Here is a 17,215-nt window from a genome sequence, read left to right as displayed (position 1 = left end):
AACTATTAAATAATGTATAAATGAATACCTTAGTTAACATGAACACCATTAGTAAATTACACATTAGTTAACTGTTAATTAAGGGTTAGTTCATGCTTATTAAGCATGAACTAACCCTTATTAAGCATTAACTAACCCTTGGTGACCCTTATTGTAAAGTGTTACCGTGTTTTCTACATAAATATGAGCGTTATTTTTATGTGGCTATAATAAATGCAAAGCCAATACCTGTAGCTAGTGTGCCCAGCATCCGCCTGTCATATATCCGGACTGAGCTGTCTGAGCAGCCGGCAGCCAGATAGAACGGCTCCCAAGGGGAGATCGCCATCGATGTCACAGCTCGCCGACAGTCAATCAGTATGTCCTGACAACAGGAACAGCCAATCACATTTTGTAGTCAACCAAATAGTGTCATCCAGACATGGGTCAAATACTATTTGCAAATAATTATTATCACTTGTTCTTAGCATTTGTTTTATGTGGAGTACAAAATGAGCGGCCATATACATAGTACATACATTTTATAAATAATAATAATACTAATAATAATAACTTTATTTGTATAGGACTTTTCTAAAAACAATGTTTACAAAGTGCTTTACATACAATAAAATCCAAAAGCAGCAATAAAAGAAAATAGGCATAAAGGGTTTGCCAGAAAGTTGGACAATTATTGTGAAATTAAGTCAAATAGTAGGCTATACTTTTTTTGACAGCTTAGCAGACACTACCTAAATAGTCCTAATGCAGTACTCCCCAGGCATCTCATACTCAAAGCAGGTTAAAACAAACTAATTATTTAAGAATTATTTGAATACATGCATGTATGTATGCTATTTGACTCAGGTCTGCTGTCTTTCCTATTAAGGAAATAAGATAACCCACAAGACACAAGTCTTTTTCTGACTGCTAAATAACTGACAATTTATTTTCATTTTACAGCTCAGTGGTAATAATAAGTTAATAATATTCAACAGTAGCAACATTTAGTGTCATTCTGGTTGGTTCACATCTGTAAAAGAGAAATCATTACCCTACTGATTAAGCTGATTGTTTCATGTGCCATTTACAGTACATTAGTTGGCATCACGTCCAGATCAGAATTGAGTTCACTTTCTATTCAATCAATTCAGGAAGTGCTCTCTTCAAAATTCAAAATTAAAGAACTGTAAATCATTGTACTGTACCTGTTTACAGTTGCTTTGCCTGCAGGAGGGAGAAATGCGGACATCAAACCAGCGGATGGTCCCATCCTCTCCACATGATAGGAAGGAGTGTGGGTCGTTGGGTACTGTCAGAATCTATAAAAAAAAAAAGAGGACAAATGCATAACTATAGTGCCCAAACAAAGACCTGCTGCTGTAATGGTAAAGTAAATAAAAGTGGGTAAACTGTGTGAACAATGGCCCACTTATACTTTAAGTATTTTTTGACCACCCAAAAGGAAAATGTGATCTCCAAGATGTCATGATTTTTTTCTTTATATTATGCTTGTATTTTTACTTCTGAATGAGTGCTAATGATGCCATGTTTCAAATGGATATGTGATCAGCAGCATTAAGAGTCTTTAATGCATGCTGTATTGACTTTCAAATGCTTTCCTGTGATTTTTAAAACGTTTTGGCACTCACTGGCTATGTTTACATGCACAGAGTAACCTGGCTACTGGTCATACTGGTTAAGGTCTTATACGAAGTTAATCTGACATATAAACATTAAATGGAAACATTCGTTACCCTGAGATTGAGTCTCCCTGTTGCCATGAATAAACCAGGTAACAGAATATTCCCCCTCCCTCTTTGACTGAGCAATAGTAGCGTATTGCTAATTAGGGCTGAACAATTAATCGAAATTTTATCGAAATCGCAATATGGCCTACTGCAATTTTCAAATCGCAGGAGGCGCAATATTTGTTAAAGGCAAAATGTGTGTCAAAATACCATTTTAAATGAAATATTATGGTGCTGCAGAGATGTCCTGGCCTACACATCATATTCTACAGACTTAAGAAAACATCTTTGTTTGGTACAGATCCCCGGAAAAATCACACCATAATCATTTTAATACGTTTTTCAATGAAAATGAGAATAATGATGTAAAAATGATCATTCCCTCTAATATCGCAAATCATATCTCAATTGCAATATCAGTCAAAACAATCGCAATTAGATATTTTTTCAAAATCGTTCAGCTCTATTGCTAATATATGTGAAACAAATGATGATCCCAACAGCAGTTGTAATAGTAAATACTGCTTGCAACCATGTGTTTTGTTGACATAAAAAATGTACTAATAATGCTGTGAGTCTACATTGCACAGACGGTGGAAAACAAAAGTGACAGCAATGAGATGCTTTCATGTCACAGTAACCTGTTTAGTGTCGGAGTAGGCAAGGCATCTTAACCATGTTTCTCATGATTGGAGTATGAGCTTACCCAGGTTCTTTAAACCTAGTTCTGATGTTAACACACACAGGCCCAGGTTAGTTGAGTACAGAGGTTGTTACAAAGTAAAAATACTTCATTACTGTACTTAAGTAAGATTTTCAAGTATCTGTACTTTACTCAAGTTTTTCTTTCACTAAAGACTTTTTACTTTTACTCACTACATTTCAAAAGAAAAATCTGTACTTTATACTCACTACATTTCAAAAGAAAAATCTGTACTTTATACTCACTACATTTCAAAAGAAAAATCTGTCCTTTCTACTCACTACATTTTCAAAACAGACTCGTTACTCTCGGGAAATCATCAACTGATTTTCTAAAAAAATATATATTTTCAGCATCAGACAGCTTCCATCCCGGAAGCAGCTGATCAAGAGCGAAATGTGATTGGCTGCTTGTTCAGCAAAGCGACACCAAAAATTAGAGAAAGAGAGAGAGAGAGAAGCAACACGAAGAAGAGAGAAGCAACAAGAGAGAGAATTAACGTTAGTGAATTCAGCTGCTAGGGTTAGGGTTCATGATCTGAGCTGCAGATTCTTTCTCATCTGGGATTCAGAGGAACGCTCAACGGAAAAACAGTGTAGAACATTAGAAATGACGTTTTTAGAATGACTTTTACTTTTATACTCAGTGATTCTCAACCTTTTTCATATCAAGGACCCCTAATTCAGTCCACAATTGGGCCATGGACCCCCATTTGATGAGATTTTGTCTCTTGAACCCAAATCTGAGAATATTTTTATTGTTAGATATGATTTCGTCCAGAATTCCATAACTATATGTATTATAGGTAGAGAGATAACAGTGAAACTATGACCAAAACAGTCATTCTTCTACATTCTCTAATTGTGTTAACTTCTTGTAAATGAAACAATACTGAAGTTTAACAATTCATCAATTTGCTGGGGACCCCCTGGAACCCCCTCAAGGACCCCTGGTGGTCCCCGGACCCCACATTGAGAACCACTGCTTTAAGTAAATTTAAGTCCATGTACTTTTATACTTTGACTTGAGTAAAGGATTTGAAATGGTACTTCAACTTCTACCAGAGTATATTTTTAAATAAGTATTTGCACTTTTACTTGAGTAGGGAATTTGTGTACTTCTACCACCTCTGGTTGAGCAGCTGGGTTAAGAAGGGAATTCTCAGTACATCCACCCATCTTGTACTCCAGCATACCTTGTAGGCATCACCGTTGTGACAGTGGTACTGATACTGCGTGGCAGCACTGGGTCCCTTGGTGATGTTGGTGTAGAAGATCTTGCCGTCTCCTGCAGCTGAGACTACAACGTGATCGCCGGTCTGGGGCATGAACTTAGCACTGTGAATGCTAGAACGATGCCTCGACTTAACCGTACACTTGACCTGAGGAAGTATGAGGGACAATCATGTAAGAACATCACATGTGCAAAGGGTCACGTCTCTCAATATAATTATTGTTTAAGCATCAGTGATTCAGTCAAGTTTCTGGGCTCAGTAATAACAAAGAAATAAATTAAAGTGATGAATACATTTTGTTGTACACGTATTTTGCTGTCAAAGAGTTGATATTTGGCCCATGGAAATCTGAACACAGAACCAAAGATAAGCTGCATATTTTTTTGTGGCTTAGTGTCATTTTAAACTTACAATTCGGTGGTGTGGGTTTGTGACGACCAAATTGCCATCATCTGATCCTGATAAAATGTATTCCCCTGTTTCATTCCAGCATATAGAATTGACCTGTCATCACAGTGGAAAGGCTGGGTTGTTTTAATGCATTATTTGTTCTCAGTTTGTTTGTAAAAGAGGAGGAAAAACACAATAGTAATGTAAAAGACACAACGTACTCGTTTTTCATACTTACAGAGCCTTCGTGTACATCTAACGTGGCTTCAAGTCTAAGTCTTTGAATAAAATCTTTTCTTCCTGAAAAAAGAATCAATAAATACACAAAGAGATGATGCAAATTGATATTACCATTACACATATGTGAACAGGATTACAGTCTTAAAGTAACAGCAGTGGTGGAAGAAGTACTCTGATCCTTTACTTAAGTTATAGTTCCAATACAGCAATGTAAATATACTCCATTACAAGTAAAAGTCCTGCATGGAAAATCCACTTAAGTAAAAGTACATAAGTATTAGCAGCAAAATGTAGTTAAAGTATTAAAGTAAAAGTAGTGGTTTGGTCCCTCTGACTGATATTTTATTATATATGACATCATTAGATTATTAATACTGAAGCATCAGTGTGGAAGCAGCATGTTACTGTTGTAGCTGCTGGAGGTGGAGCTAGTTTGAACTACTTTATATACAGTTAGCTAGTTTAGTCCAGTGGTTCCCAACCTAGGGGTCGGGCCCCTCCAAAGGGTCACCGGATAAATCTGAGGGGTCGTGAGATGATTAATGGGAGAGGAAAGAAGAAAAAACAAAGTTCTGATACACAAATCTGTTTTCAGTTTTTGGACTTTTTATCTAATCTTTGATTTTTGCTGAAATATTGGATTATTTGAACATTTATTGAAATGAAACCATGTGAGGTTTAGAGGGAAAAATCACTATTTGGTGGAGCTGTTAACAACTCATAGACATCTGAAATGTGACCCCGACTACACACTGCTTTTTGTAAGACGTCAAAAGCCAAAAAGGTTGGAAACCACTGGTTTCATCTTTAACAATGTGTTGTATTTTAAAAGCTTGTTATATTATCCATTGTGTCAAATCTCCATCTGAAAAGTAACTAAAGCTGTCAAATAAATGTAGTGGAGTGGAAGTATAAAGTAGCATCAAATGGAAATACTCAAGTAAAGTTCAAGTAGGCCTACCTCAAAATTGTACTTAAGTACAGTACCTGAGTAAATGTACTTAGTTACTTTCCACCACTGAGTAATAGTACCTATAATAGGTACATTTATAAGCCATATATTTATTGCACATTTGTAAGGGGCTACAGGACACACACAGATATTTTTGTGGCTAGACACTTTCTTTCTAAGGCTAATGTTGGCACATGAGGCAACACTGTTTACAAAGACTCCTCGACAGTTGCACAATCACTCTGGGGGGCAAACATTCTTACACAACGCTCAACCAACTTTTATAATTAACCAAATATCATCGTCTTACCTAAGAAGTTGGTTCTGGTGAAGTTTGTATCACTGGAGCTGATGGACCGCTTCCTAATATCCGATATTAGACCGTTGGCGCTGTGCATGTTGCCAAACCCCACCTGTTAGTGTGGCTCCGTCTATTTCTTGAAAATGCACACTTTGGCTGTAGAGTCCAAGCATGTAGTTGACGCGTATTCCATGTTCTTCATTTTAACCGTTTACTGAACACTTTCTTCTTTAAGTAGCCTACAAAATAAAAACATACTACACAAGCATGACAAGTATGGTAAGCACGACAAGAACAATACACGGCAAACACGCTCAAAGACTAGCGAGCTCTCAGGGCGCCATAGTTTCAACTAAACTATCTAACAAGCACATGCAGCATGTTATACATTTTAACCAATCAGAAGCCAGGGCTGGCTGCGGTCATTATTGGTCCTGATTAAGCATACTGCAATGAGACTGTGCAACTTCTTATTATCAAATCAAATACAGCAAATCTAAATTATTTACAACTATGTTTCTATTGTGTAAATGGCTCTAACCCCACCCTTATGGAAACTTGACCGCAGATGAGTTTGAGTTCATTCAAATCATTCTGTCCACTGACCTGTATTGACTGAAAATCTTGGTCGAACGTCATGTGTGTTGTACTGTGTAGGAGTTATATGCTAGCTGTAGGTTGCATGCGGTCCCATCAGGTTTCTCCTTCTAGATTCTAGAAGGAACTGCACTGGCAACAGGGCAACAGGCGCGCGAGGGTGACACGGGAGCGCACGCGCACGTCCTGTCCACTCCATATGCTATTGTCGTACGTTATTTCAAAAACAGTCAGAAAGTCAGATAGTCAATCCAACTGGACCGATAAATAAATAAAGTTATACCGAAACAATATTTAAACCACCGTGTGTGTGTGTGTGTGTGTGCGTGCGTAGAAAGGTTATCCACCTTCCCAGCCAATCCCAGTGACAGGGTGGAGCGTCAGGACTGTGACCCTCTCAGGTGACTCCCATAAAGTAATGGGCATATAACGACGTTCTGAAAGTCATTTTTTCCCAAACAGGTGAGTTTTATGCAATATAGACAGACATGGCTTTGGTAGGGGTCAGAGCATCGTACCACAGGATTCTGGACCGGATCGAACGAGTATTGCCAGCAAAACTAAGACCTTTCTACAACCACCCAGCAGGTAAGATTTGTTATTTGTTGTTTTCTTTTGGCCAACAGAAGGACTTTAGAATAATTTGTGCTGTACACTATGAGTCAACAGTTTGGACGCACCACATTTTTCTTTATTTTTACTATTTTCCACATTTTTATGGTAGTAAAGACATCAAAACTATGAAATAACACAAATGGAATTATGCAGTGACCTAAAAATGTTTAACAAATCAAAACTATCCTATATTATAGATTCTTTAAAGTATCCACCCTTTGCTTTGATGGAAGGGCAAAGGCTTTGCAAAGAAATTCATACATCAACTTCACTATTTATATTTGTCTAAGAAACAAATTTCAAGCATTTAAGCATAAGCCTGTAGATCAAAATGGCTTTAAGATAATGAAAAACATAGTACATTCAATGAAGTGTGTCCAAACTTTTGACTGGTAGTGTATGTCATCACATCAGACAATGTAATCACAATAATACAGGCATATCTGTTTGACTGGTGATAGCCACCAATCGCCATGATTTCCAATTCATTCCTTTCCATTACTGAATTGCTGTCAGTAGCCTGTGGTTCTTTATGTTGCTCAGAAATACTAATGGTCACTGGGGATAGGACTGGGTGGTGGGGTGGATTGGGAGGATGAGTAGGAGAAATCAGGGGGTTGGGAAAGGGGAGGGCAGTTTTATATTTTGTATATTACATGATGATCTTGTATTATGTATACCAGAACCTTTTGGAAATTCAATAAAGAGATGTTTAAAAAAAAAAAAAAGAAATACTAATGGTCAAGATCATGGGATGTATTTTTAAATTTTACTTGAAACCAACCCAGTTCTGTGTTTGGACTTTGCATTTAGATTAGTGAAATAACGCTGGCTGATAGGCTGGTGAATTATATTTAAGTTATCTTAACCCCATACAATAAATTCAGCTTTATGACTGTGAGTGGATATTATCTGTTGCATCTGTGAATGAAAGAAATGGAGAACAAGAACAGTGTCCGTGTGCTGTCAGGTTTCATAACCCTAATTTACATGTACAAAGGCACTTTGGCTTTGTTCAGGGAGAGAAATGTGTTACTCATTCACTTCCACCTCTCAGATTTTCCTAAGGAAAGTATGCTTCATTCTAGCAAGTAACTTGAATGCTGATAAGCTTGTTGTTAACTGAGACATAATCTCCTCTTGCTCAAGTGTTAGAAAGCCTTATATGTATTTTCAGAAGGTCAAATCAGTGAACGTATTTTAAAAGACATACAAAGCAAACTTTAAATTTGTGACTCATTAAAAACTGGTGCGTTCTATTTTATGCCCGGCCGTATGAAAACATTGTTTTCATCATTGTGCAACCACAAATACGTCCTTATTGACCAAGCCATGATTTATCTTGTTTATAGGTCCAAAGACAGTTTTCTTCTGGGCTCCTGTGTTTAAATGGGTAAGGGACTCATGGTGCACTGAAACTGTCTGACATAATGTGTCAAGACAAATTTTGTATTCTTCCACAGGGGGGAACTCTTCTCGCAGCAAATGTTAAAACTCCATTCAAGACAACAGCATAAACAGTAGTTCAGTGATTCTCAACCATATCATATCAAGGACCCCTAATTTAGTCCACATTAGGGCCACAGACCCCCATTTGATGAGATTTTGTCTCTTAAACCCAAATCTGAGAATATTTTTATCATCAGATATGATTTTGTCCAGAATTCCATGACTATCTGTATTGTAGTTAGAGAGATAACAGTGAAACTATGACCAAAATAATCATTCTTCTATTATCTAATTGTGTTAAGTGTATGTAAATGAAATAATGGTGAAGTTTAACAATTCATCAGTTTGCTGGGGACCCCCTGGAACTCCCTCAAGGACCCCTGGTGGTCCCCGGACCCCACGTTGAGAACCACTGCAGTAGTTGACATGATTCTTAGGAATCCACTAAAAATAGTCCCCAGCAATTTTATGGAGTTCAATTTCTTTCATAATAAGTCTGCACCACTCTTCTGAAGCACACACAAACACACACACACACAAATGCACAGATACATGAACACTCCATGAACCCAGTCACCCTTCCTTTTCTGTCCTTTCCAGGGCTTGGTAATGGCAGGTCTGGCTGACATGACTCGCCCCGCTGAGAAACTTAGCACATCCCAATCTGCAGTCCTCATGACCACAGGTACCTCACTTTTGTTAGATCTTCTTACTGTAAACTCTTTCATCTCGAGCTTGATTTTTTTTTTTTTGGATTAGATATCATTGTTTGTCTACATGTCTTAGCAGGCTAAAGCACATTCTCTCTCCACTGTGTGCTGTCCCATAAAGTAAAGATGTCATCAAGACAGTCTTAAAATCTATGGGTGTCCTGTATGAAAGTATTATGGGAGCAAAACAGCTGAGCACCTGTGACAGTGGAATTTGTAGTTGTAGAAAATATATGGAAAGCCAAAAGTGCCAGTATTCACCTCTATTTTCACGTGATTTACATTAAAATGCCGTTTTTTATTTGTCAAAAACACCTGTAACCAATCAGTGAAGAGTAAAGCCAGACCAAAGCAATGCATCAATGAATGGTGACTGCCATTGTTAGGCTGTAGATTGTCTTTATGAATTGTACAGTATTCTGATTCAGTTGATTAAATATTGATTTACATGAAAATATAATCACCTTGCCTGCCTTTATTGTCTTTTAAAATAACCTGTGTTAATCATTGTAGTGTAAATATAACATAATGAGATATCTCATTACACATTATCCCGACTCAGCAGCAGAGGAGCTGGCACCTGATGTTTAAGGTATGTTTTCTGATATCACCCAGCATTATACTTTTGTTTATAGTTTAAACATCAGGTGTCAGCTCCTCTGCTGCTGAGTCGGGAACATGCTGGAGATTGGAGGCTACAAATTCCACTGTCACAGGTGCTCAGTTGTTTTGCTCCAATAATACCTTCATAGTCCCGGTGGCTCAGTGGTCTATAAGGCACATATCCTTCATTCAAATTAATGGGGGCATAAATCTGATTTAACAGTTTTCAGCAATTATATTTTGATGAGTTATTTGCAGCACAGTTTCCCATCATCATCCAGGCATTCACAAATACTTACAGTGGATTGTGAGCAGTAAGCACTGTTGGGCAAGTTACTTGGAAAGTGTAATAAATTACTCTTTACTTATTACTCATTTAAAGAGTAATCACATTACTTACTAATTACTTAACAGGAGCAGTAATTAGTTACATTACTCCTTATATTACCTTCCATTTCGTTGGCAGTAGAGGCCTCCCGCCGGCGGGTTGTTTTTCCCTGAGTTTCACATTGCTGTGTTACCGTATTAGATGCTTTGATAAATTGGATGTTGTGTTCTTCACTGTGGAAAGTGTTTTGCTGCCACACAAAGTTTACAACAGATGATAATGTTCTTTGCATCCTTGACTGAAATAAATTCAAAGTAATGGGAATACTATCAGCTACTGAAAGTATGCGTCTCACCCTCAACAGGGATTTGGAAAAAACAAGCACAGATCCAGTACAGGCCCATTGCACATGTTCAATTCAATTCAAATGTGAGTTTGGAGCAAATTGTGGAATTTTTAGTTTCACTTTTGTTTCCACAACGGGAGGCTCTGTCGGATTGAGTACAATGCTGCTGGTCTGTGCATTGCCAAATGACAAACATGACGTGAGGTGCAAATCGGGCGAGATCGATTTAGATACATTTCTATACATTGACCAACTTTTCGGGACCCAGGTGCGCTCTGTACCCCTCCCAGTCGACAAGGTACTGGAGACCCCGGCCTCGGCGTCGGACGTCCTGCAGCCGACGAACCGTGTAGGCGGCCGAACCATCAATGATGCGGGGAGGTGGTGGTGGATCCGGAGCGGGAACCAGGGGACTCGGAAGAACCGGCTTGACACGGGGACACGTGGAAGGTGGGGTGGACGTGCATCGTCCTGGGGAGCTGGAGACGAACAGCCAAGCGGTTGATGACCTTCAGGATCGGGAACGGGCCGATGAACCAGGGCACCAACTTGCGGGACTCCACCTTCAGAGGGAGGTGGCGAGTGGAGAGCCAAACCTTCTGGCCAGGGCGATACCGCGGAGCCGGGGTTCGGTGATGGTAGTAGCAGGCAGGGGTGCAGAGCAGTGCAGAGCGGACCTTCACCCACGTCCGGTGACAGCGTCGGACGAACTCCTGGGACCCGGATCGCGCTGGAGCGATTTCCCACGAGAGGACCCCCACGACGCAGGCAGCAGGCAGAATGGCACCTGGATCTCCGGAGTCAGGATCCACAGTGAACTGGTGGGAGAGCGCGTCTGGTTTGGCGTTCTTGGACCCTGGGCAATAAGAGAGAGATAAAGAGAAGTGGGTGAAGAATAGAGCCCACCTGGCTTGATGAGAATTCAGCCGCTTGGCACCTCTGATGTATTCCAGGTTCTTGTGGTCAGTCAATACTTTTATATAATACGGTTGGGCAGCTCCCTCCAGCCAGTGTCCCTACTCCTCCAAGGCCAGCTTCACCGGCAACAACTCCCAGTTCCCGATATCGTAGTTGTGTTCAGCATGCGATAGCTTACGGGAGAAGAAGGCGCACGGATGGAGCTTCTGGTCCTTGGGACAGGACCGCTCCAACACCGACATCGGAAGTGTCGGCCTCCACCACGATCTGCAGGGACGGGTCCGGGGCCACCAGGATGGGAGCGGATGAGAACTGACATTTGAAACTCACATTTCTCGGCCTTGATGAAGAGCTGGTTCTCCAACAGCTGCTGGAGGACTTGGCTCTCTGGAGTCCCGGGAGAAGATGAGGATGTCGTCCAGGTAGACGAACACAAACCAGTTCTGTATGTCACGGAGCAGGTTGTTAACCAGGGCCTGGAAGACATCAGGAGCGTTTGTGAGCCCGAACGGCATCACCAGGTACTCATAGTGTCCGCTGGAGGTGTTAAAAGCCATCTTCCACTCATCTCCCTCCCGGATGCGAATAAGGTGGTATGCATTCCGGAGGTCGAGTTTGGTGGAGATTGTGGTCCCTGGCAATGGCCCGAAAGCGGAGTCGATGAGTGGAAGCTGGTAGAGCTTCTCAACGGTGATGTCGTTGAGCCCACGGAAATCGATGTCGGAGGGACTTGTCCTTCTTTTCCACAAAGAAGAAGCCAGCACCGGCAGGAGTCGAGGAGGGGCGGATGATGCCAGCAGTGAGGGATTCCCCGATGTATTTCTCCATCACCTTGGGCTCAGGACTGGACAGGGAGTAGAGCTGCCCACGCGGAGGAGAAGTCTGGGCAGGCGGCCGATGTTAAGAATCCTATTGTCATGAGATACTTTGGTTTTACATCTCTACTTTTGTCTCTCTTCCAGGGATCCTGTGGTCACGATATTCCCTGATCATCATTCCCAAAAACTGGGGTCTATTTGCAGTCAACTTGTTTCTTGGTGTTGCAGGTGGCACACAACTCATCAGAATCTGGAGGTGAGTTGGACTTGATTTGAGAGGTCATAAGTTCAGAAGTTTTGCCTCCCAAGATGGAAGTGTGGTGATAAAATGTAATATTTATTTAAATTAATATTTATGGTAATACTATGAATATTTATATCCCTAAAATTAGTTTCGGGGATATTATGGAATTACCCCACCCGCTGCCGCGTCCGCCACAGGCACAGATCTTTCGTATGCACGCGATAACTTGAACAGTTTTTATAAGAATCTTTTCAAGTTTGGAATGGACATTGATGACCCCTAGAGGAAGAACTGTATTGATTTTGATATGTTTATGATTATTATAACTATTATTAATTAACTGATTCAATTAATGTCCATGCTATTTGGACCCATATCTCACCAATGGTGCATTATATTGTATTGAAATTTGCACTTTCTGTGATTATTATTAATAAATTAATTAATTATTTTTTGTACTGGTACTTTTTAAAAATTATTATTGTTTTTCTCAATTTCCTGTGAGATGTTAAATGCTAGAGCCATGAAACTAAGCTAAATTGTTATAACTTTGTGATAGATGGTCCAATCATCATGAAACTTGGACAGCATGTTCACATATAATGAATGAATGAACATGTGTGCAAAGCCATTCAAATATTGACCAATAGGGGGCGCCACAAAGGCCACAAAACTGTATCTCCTAATCCAATTTATGAAATTGCACAAAATTCGATACACATGCTCTAGGACCATGTCCTAGTCAAAATCTGAAGTTTGGTCATCATTAGTGAAAGTGGGCGTGGCCTATATATATAAAGACAATACAAAGTTGGATATTGACACCTTTTCACTCGCTATTACATTCTTCAGTATCAGAACTTGATAGCTTGAGGCCTGATGGGTCAACAGCCTAATATGACAAAACTGACAGTAATCTTAATGCAAACTTCCATGTTTCAGCTCTGGCTGCTGTACTGGCATGAACCCGGCCATCGCCGCTAGCGATTATATTTAATTAGTTAAATGTATTATTGAGTGTTAAAAAAATAGTTAAAGTACATACCCTTTATTATTGGGGAGACAATCCCTAGAGGATTATATTCATTCATTTTGGAGTGTTTAGGAGTAATAATAATATAATTAACTTTAGATTAACCCTATGGATATATAAGGGCTATGATATTTGATATTTTGAATTTTAGCTGGTCCTTTTTCTTCTTTTGACATTAGGGGGGAAATTAATACATCAGTCCTTCACTGTGCTTTCCTTAAAATGGCTTGTTAGCATTGTTGGCAAGTTTTCATTGAAACCATAGGGTAAGACTAGCCTCAAGCCATTTTGAGGAAGCTTGAATATAGAAAAATGATCCCTCGGCATGATGTGTCTGCTGAATGAATATAGCCAACTAAAATTCTAAATATTTAAGTATATCTTTAACTAAAGGCCAGTTGGCTTACTCTTTATCTAAAGATACTTTATTTTATGTTTTTGTCTTTAATTAACTTTGGTATGCCCATATATTTTTCTTGCCATGGTCCCTTTCACTCTTTGGAAGGTACTTTACAAATGAAGAGATTGATTTGATTTTGATTGTATCAGCCTCTTTTCAAATCAGTTTTCTGTGTCACTGACAGAGTGGAGGAGACAACAACTGACATTTGAATTCAAATAATTGTTGGTTGAAATGACAGAATCAATCAATGAAATCATTAATTGTTTTCATACTTATTCTTACTTCTTTTCACTACTTTATCTTTGTGAAAGTTGAACCCATCATCTAAACCTGTGTTGACCGTATAGATGTTTATATGAGCTAAATCTGATCATTGTTTGCTTGCAGGTACAACCAGGGATTAGAGAGGGAGGAGCTGGCTGTCCAGCCTACAGCTGTACATGATGCTGTTTAACTAAGCTCAACATCTCAATAATGAACAGTAGCTATAACACACAGCAGCACGCATGGCATGCACAAGCATTCAAGCCTGCAGCTGCAGCTTTGGAAGGTGGTATGATATGACAATAAAGGACTAGGGGCAGATTCAGAGGTAGACTGAGGCATTGAGGGCATAGAGAGGTCAGGTCTACTAGGCAAATGACAGGCACATGCAAACTCAATGAATCATTTATTCATGTCCTCATCAAAATAATAAAGATATTATAATTTTTCAGGACCTGATACATATCATGATCACAGTGCTTACAGATAGCATTGCCATCTCTAGATAGGCCAATTGCATTCACAAAAATGAATGCACACATACAAATACAAAAGTAAATAAGAAAGAAGAAAGATGTATCCATGTGTTAAGAAACAATACATTCAGTTCTATTGAAGTGTATGGGCTAATGAATAAATTTACAGATTCTTGCTGAATGCTTGCTTGATATTTCTTGTTGATCTAATAAATTGTAATAACTTATCTAATGTAGTACACTCTAATTGAAGAATGATGAATGGGCAGGAAGGTTTTTTTCTATTTAAAACAATACACAGTTTTTAGTAGATTGTCCCAGTCAACTTAGCAACTAAGTGATAAGAACACATTATCTTTGTGTCCCTGATAGATTGTTCCGCTGCTCCATCTTACACTTTAGCATACACTATGTTGAGTGATAGCACAGAAGTCGAATGGATAGAACGGTCCTTCAACTGTTTGCCATGGTAATTTGGTTAGCATAATGGTGATTATGGAATTTTAAGGGTGAATTGCTATTGGGACAATGCAAGTCTGGGCATTAAGGTGGTTATGCCGGATTCTGCATGCCTGAGTTAGGTTTAGGGCAGTCTCGGAACCCATCGTCTATCGGTCTGACAACGATTAGCGGACATCCGGGCCAAGACTTCCTCTTCCGTGTGCCGGTCATTGTTTACAGTCCGATGAGCAACTTGAGACGTGAGAGTCGAACGTTTCTCCACACAATACACAAACATCGATACTTTTTGTAGGTGTTTAAGGTCCAGACGACATTTCGGCTCATCTCTATAAACAGATATCTGCATATGAGACGTCTCTCAACTCCAACTCCATTCTCACGTCTCAAGTTGCTAATCGGACCGGTGCACGGAAGAGGAAGTCAAGCAGAGAAGAGTATGTCAGTGTTGTCTGAAGGGAGGCCCATTATCTCAGGCACTGAAAACCCCTGATCTAGACCAAGAATCAAAATATTGTACAGTCCAGTACAGTTGTATAGTTCAATAAATGATGGAAGTTGTGGAAGCAGTGCTCTGCTATGAGTAGCTATGCACCAGCACCTGCTAAAATGCTTTTGTGGAGATGTGCACATGTCTTCTCCGGTTGGAAGCACCAGTTAGATGACATGTTTGCTGCATTTACCTCACTTGAACTGCCAGTTGAAGTGAGGTTTTTCTGCAGTGGGAGAAAGATCAGATCTTATCTTTGTGCCAATAGATAAGAGGAAGCATACAGGAACAAAACATGAGGGTGGAAATCAGATTTAAGCCAAGGGAAGACACAGTGGCTATTCCCGTACACCACCACTAGATGGTGGTAGTTTAATCTTCACTTAGACATAAAGCCAATGAATTCAACTAGACTCATTGACAGGTCAGTACATTAAAGCAATAATGCATCAATTCTGGGAGAAGAGTAATATTTGAATACATGAGCCAGAACTAGACACACAGACAGAGTTGTATTGTAGAGTTGGTAGTGCTCACACTACCTAATACGCACCATTTGAACCAGAGTTGCTTTGACAACAGTAGACCATAATTAACATTTTCTTTTGTTAGTAGAACAGTTCTCTCTCTCTCTGTCTCTCTCTCTCTCTCTGTCTCTCTCTCTCTCTGTCTCTCTCTCTATCTCACAAACACACACACACGCACACACACAGAGTACTTGGCAAAGCATTGTGAAAGTGATGTGTGACCATGTCCAGCCCTGCAGGTGGAATGGCACTAAATACCCAGCACCAGTGGGAGGCAATGTTTTCACACCAGGCTTAAAGTGATAAATGGAAAATAACAGAGAGGATGCTATCATAGCCCAAGATGGCAAGCTGGGCCCAAGGATCCTTACTGAAGGATGCTTGTTTTCTTTGTAATCCATGTCTGTCTGGGGAATCATTCAAACATGCAATCATTGTAGTGACAGCTACAGAATGTTGTCCACCCAATAATTCCAAACAACTGGACTGCTGAGTCAGATAATCATGTCTAGGTCAACACCTTTACCTATCAAATTGAGGCTTTCTTGTGTGAAAGTCTTCTCAAGATACTACTAGAAAATACTTTTATGAGCTTCACAAGCCAGACGTCTGGCTCTCGAGGCAAGCCCTTTCTAACGTAGGCCCAGATCTTTGGATTCTTGTCATAATTCCTCTTATTCAGACATTTCAACCAAAATGATTTATGTGAAATTTTTTATAGGACGTCCTGCTGATCTTTACGTCTGCCCTCACATCAGTACAGAATAGAACAAGGCTTTCACAGTGAACTACAGTAAGCCAGAACTAGGACACCCTGTGCTTCTTTACAGCAAACCTGTTTTCTATGTCAACATAGCTGGCAGCTCTGGAACAAATGCCTCCTGATTTATCTCAACTACCTGTTTCTGCAGGAGGTGTGAGATTAAGATTATAGGCAAAAAGATATTGGCTATCAATGAGAGCTGGGATCTTCAGCTGATCAGTTTATTTGTGCTACAAATAAACTGAAGATTGAAAGTATGCACAAATTAAAAGCATAAACAGGTTGTTTTAAGATAGATCTCAGAAAAGGAGAGGAAGGAGCTTTGTATTGGAATGACCTGCGTCTGACTTCTTTGAAAATTCTAGGGACAAAGAAGAAGGGATATTGCATATGTCTGAGAGGATATGAAGATCTACATGGAACCAAAAACATTGGTTAAATATTGGGCTTGATGGTTACCCTTTTATGAAATTTTGTTCACATGCTCTAGGATGCTCTAAGTCGTGATTGATGAAAGTGGGCATAGATCAATAGATCCTCCATAGAAATCAAAACTTGAAAATTTTGAAATCAGCCATAGGTCCTACAGAGTTGAACATTTCAGGACATCAGCTGAAGTGAG

The 17,215-nt window shown here is 39.7% G+C and overlaps 1 protein-coding gene across 1 annotated transcript; it reads left to right on the top strand.

The window, feature by feature from the left end:
• The first annotated feature begins 6,607 nt into the window (after positions 1 to 6,607).
• Positions 6,608 to 16,772, top strand: LOC139642824 (mitochondrial pyruvate carrier 2-like). The gene is made up of 5 exons (XM_071517853.1): positions 6,608 to 6,735; positions 8,115 to 8,155; positions 8,812 to 8,896; positions 12,079 to 12,190; positions 14,002 to 16,772. The coding sequence occupies exons 1-5, from the start codon at positions 6,636 to 6,638 to the stop codon at positions 14,066 to 14,068; spliced, it is 405 nt and encodes a 134-aa protein (XP_071373954.1). The 5' UTR covers positions 6,608 to 6,635; the 3' UTR covers positions 14,069 to 16,772.
• Positions 16,773 to 17,215: the final 443 nt, after the last annotated feature.

Source organism: Centroberyx affinis, unplaced genomic scaffold (assembly GCF_046629955.1).
Source record: "Centroberyx affinis isolate AG114_WGS23_722 - 3 ecotype Tasmania unplaced genomic scaffold, CSIRO-AGI_Caff_v1 ptg000531l_1, whole genome shotgun sequence".
NCBI lineage: Eukaryota > Metazoa > Chordata > Actinopteri > Beryciformes > Berycidae > Centroberyx > Centroberyx affinis.
The sequence above is the reverse complement of the archived record's forward strand: the minus strand, read 5'-3'. Positions and strand labels throughout refer to the sequence as shown.

Coding starts and splice junctions, on each gene's coding strand:
- LOC139642824 (XM_071517853.1), top strand. CDS start 6,636: ATGGCTTTGGTAGGGGTCAGAGCATCGTACCACAGGATTCTGGACCGG. Junction 8,156..8,811: donor GGGCTCCTGTGTTTAAATGG/GTAAGGGACTCA, acceptor TGTCCTTTCCAG/GGCTTGGTAATGGCAGGTCT. Junction 12,191..14,001: donor CAACTCATCAGAATCTGGAG/GTGAGTTGGACT, acceptor GTTTGCTTGCAG/GTACAACCAGGGATTAGAGA.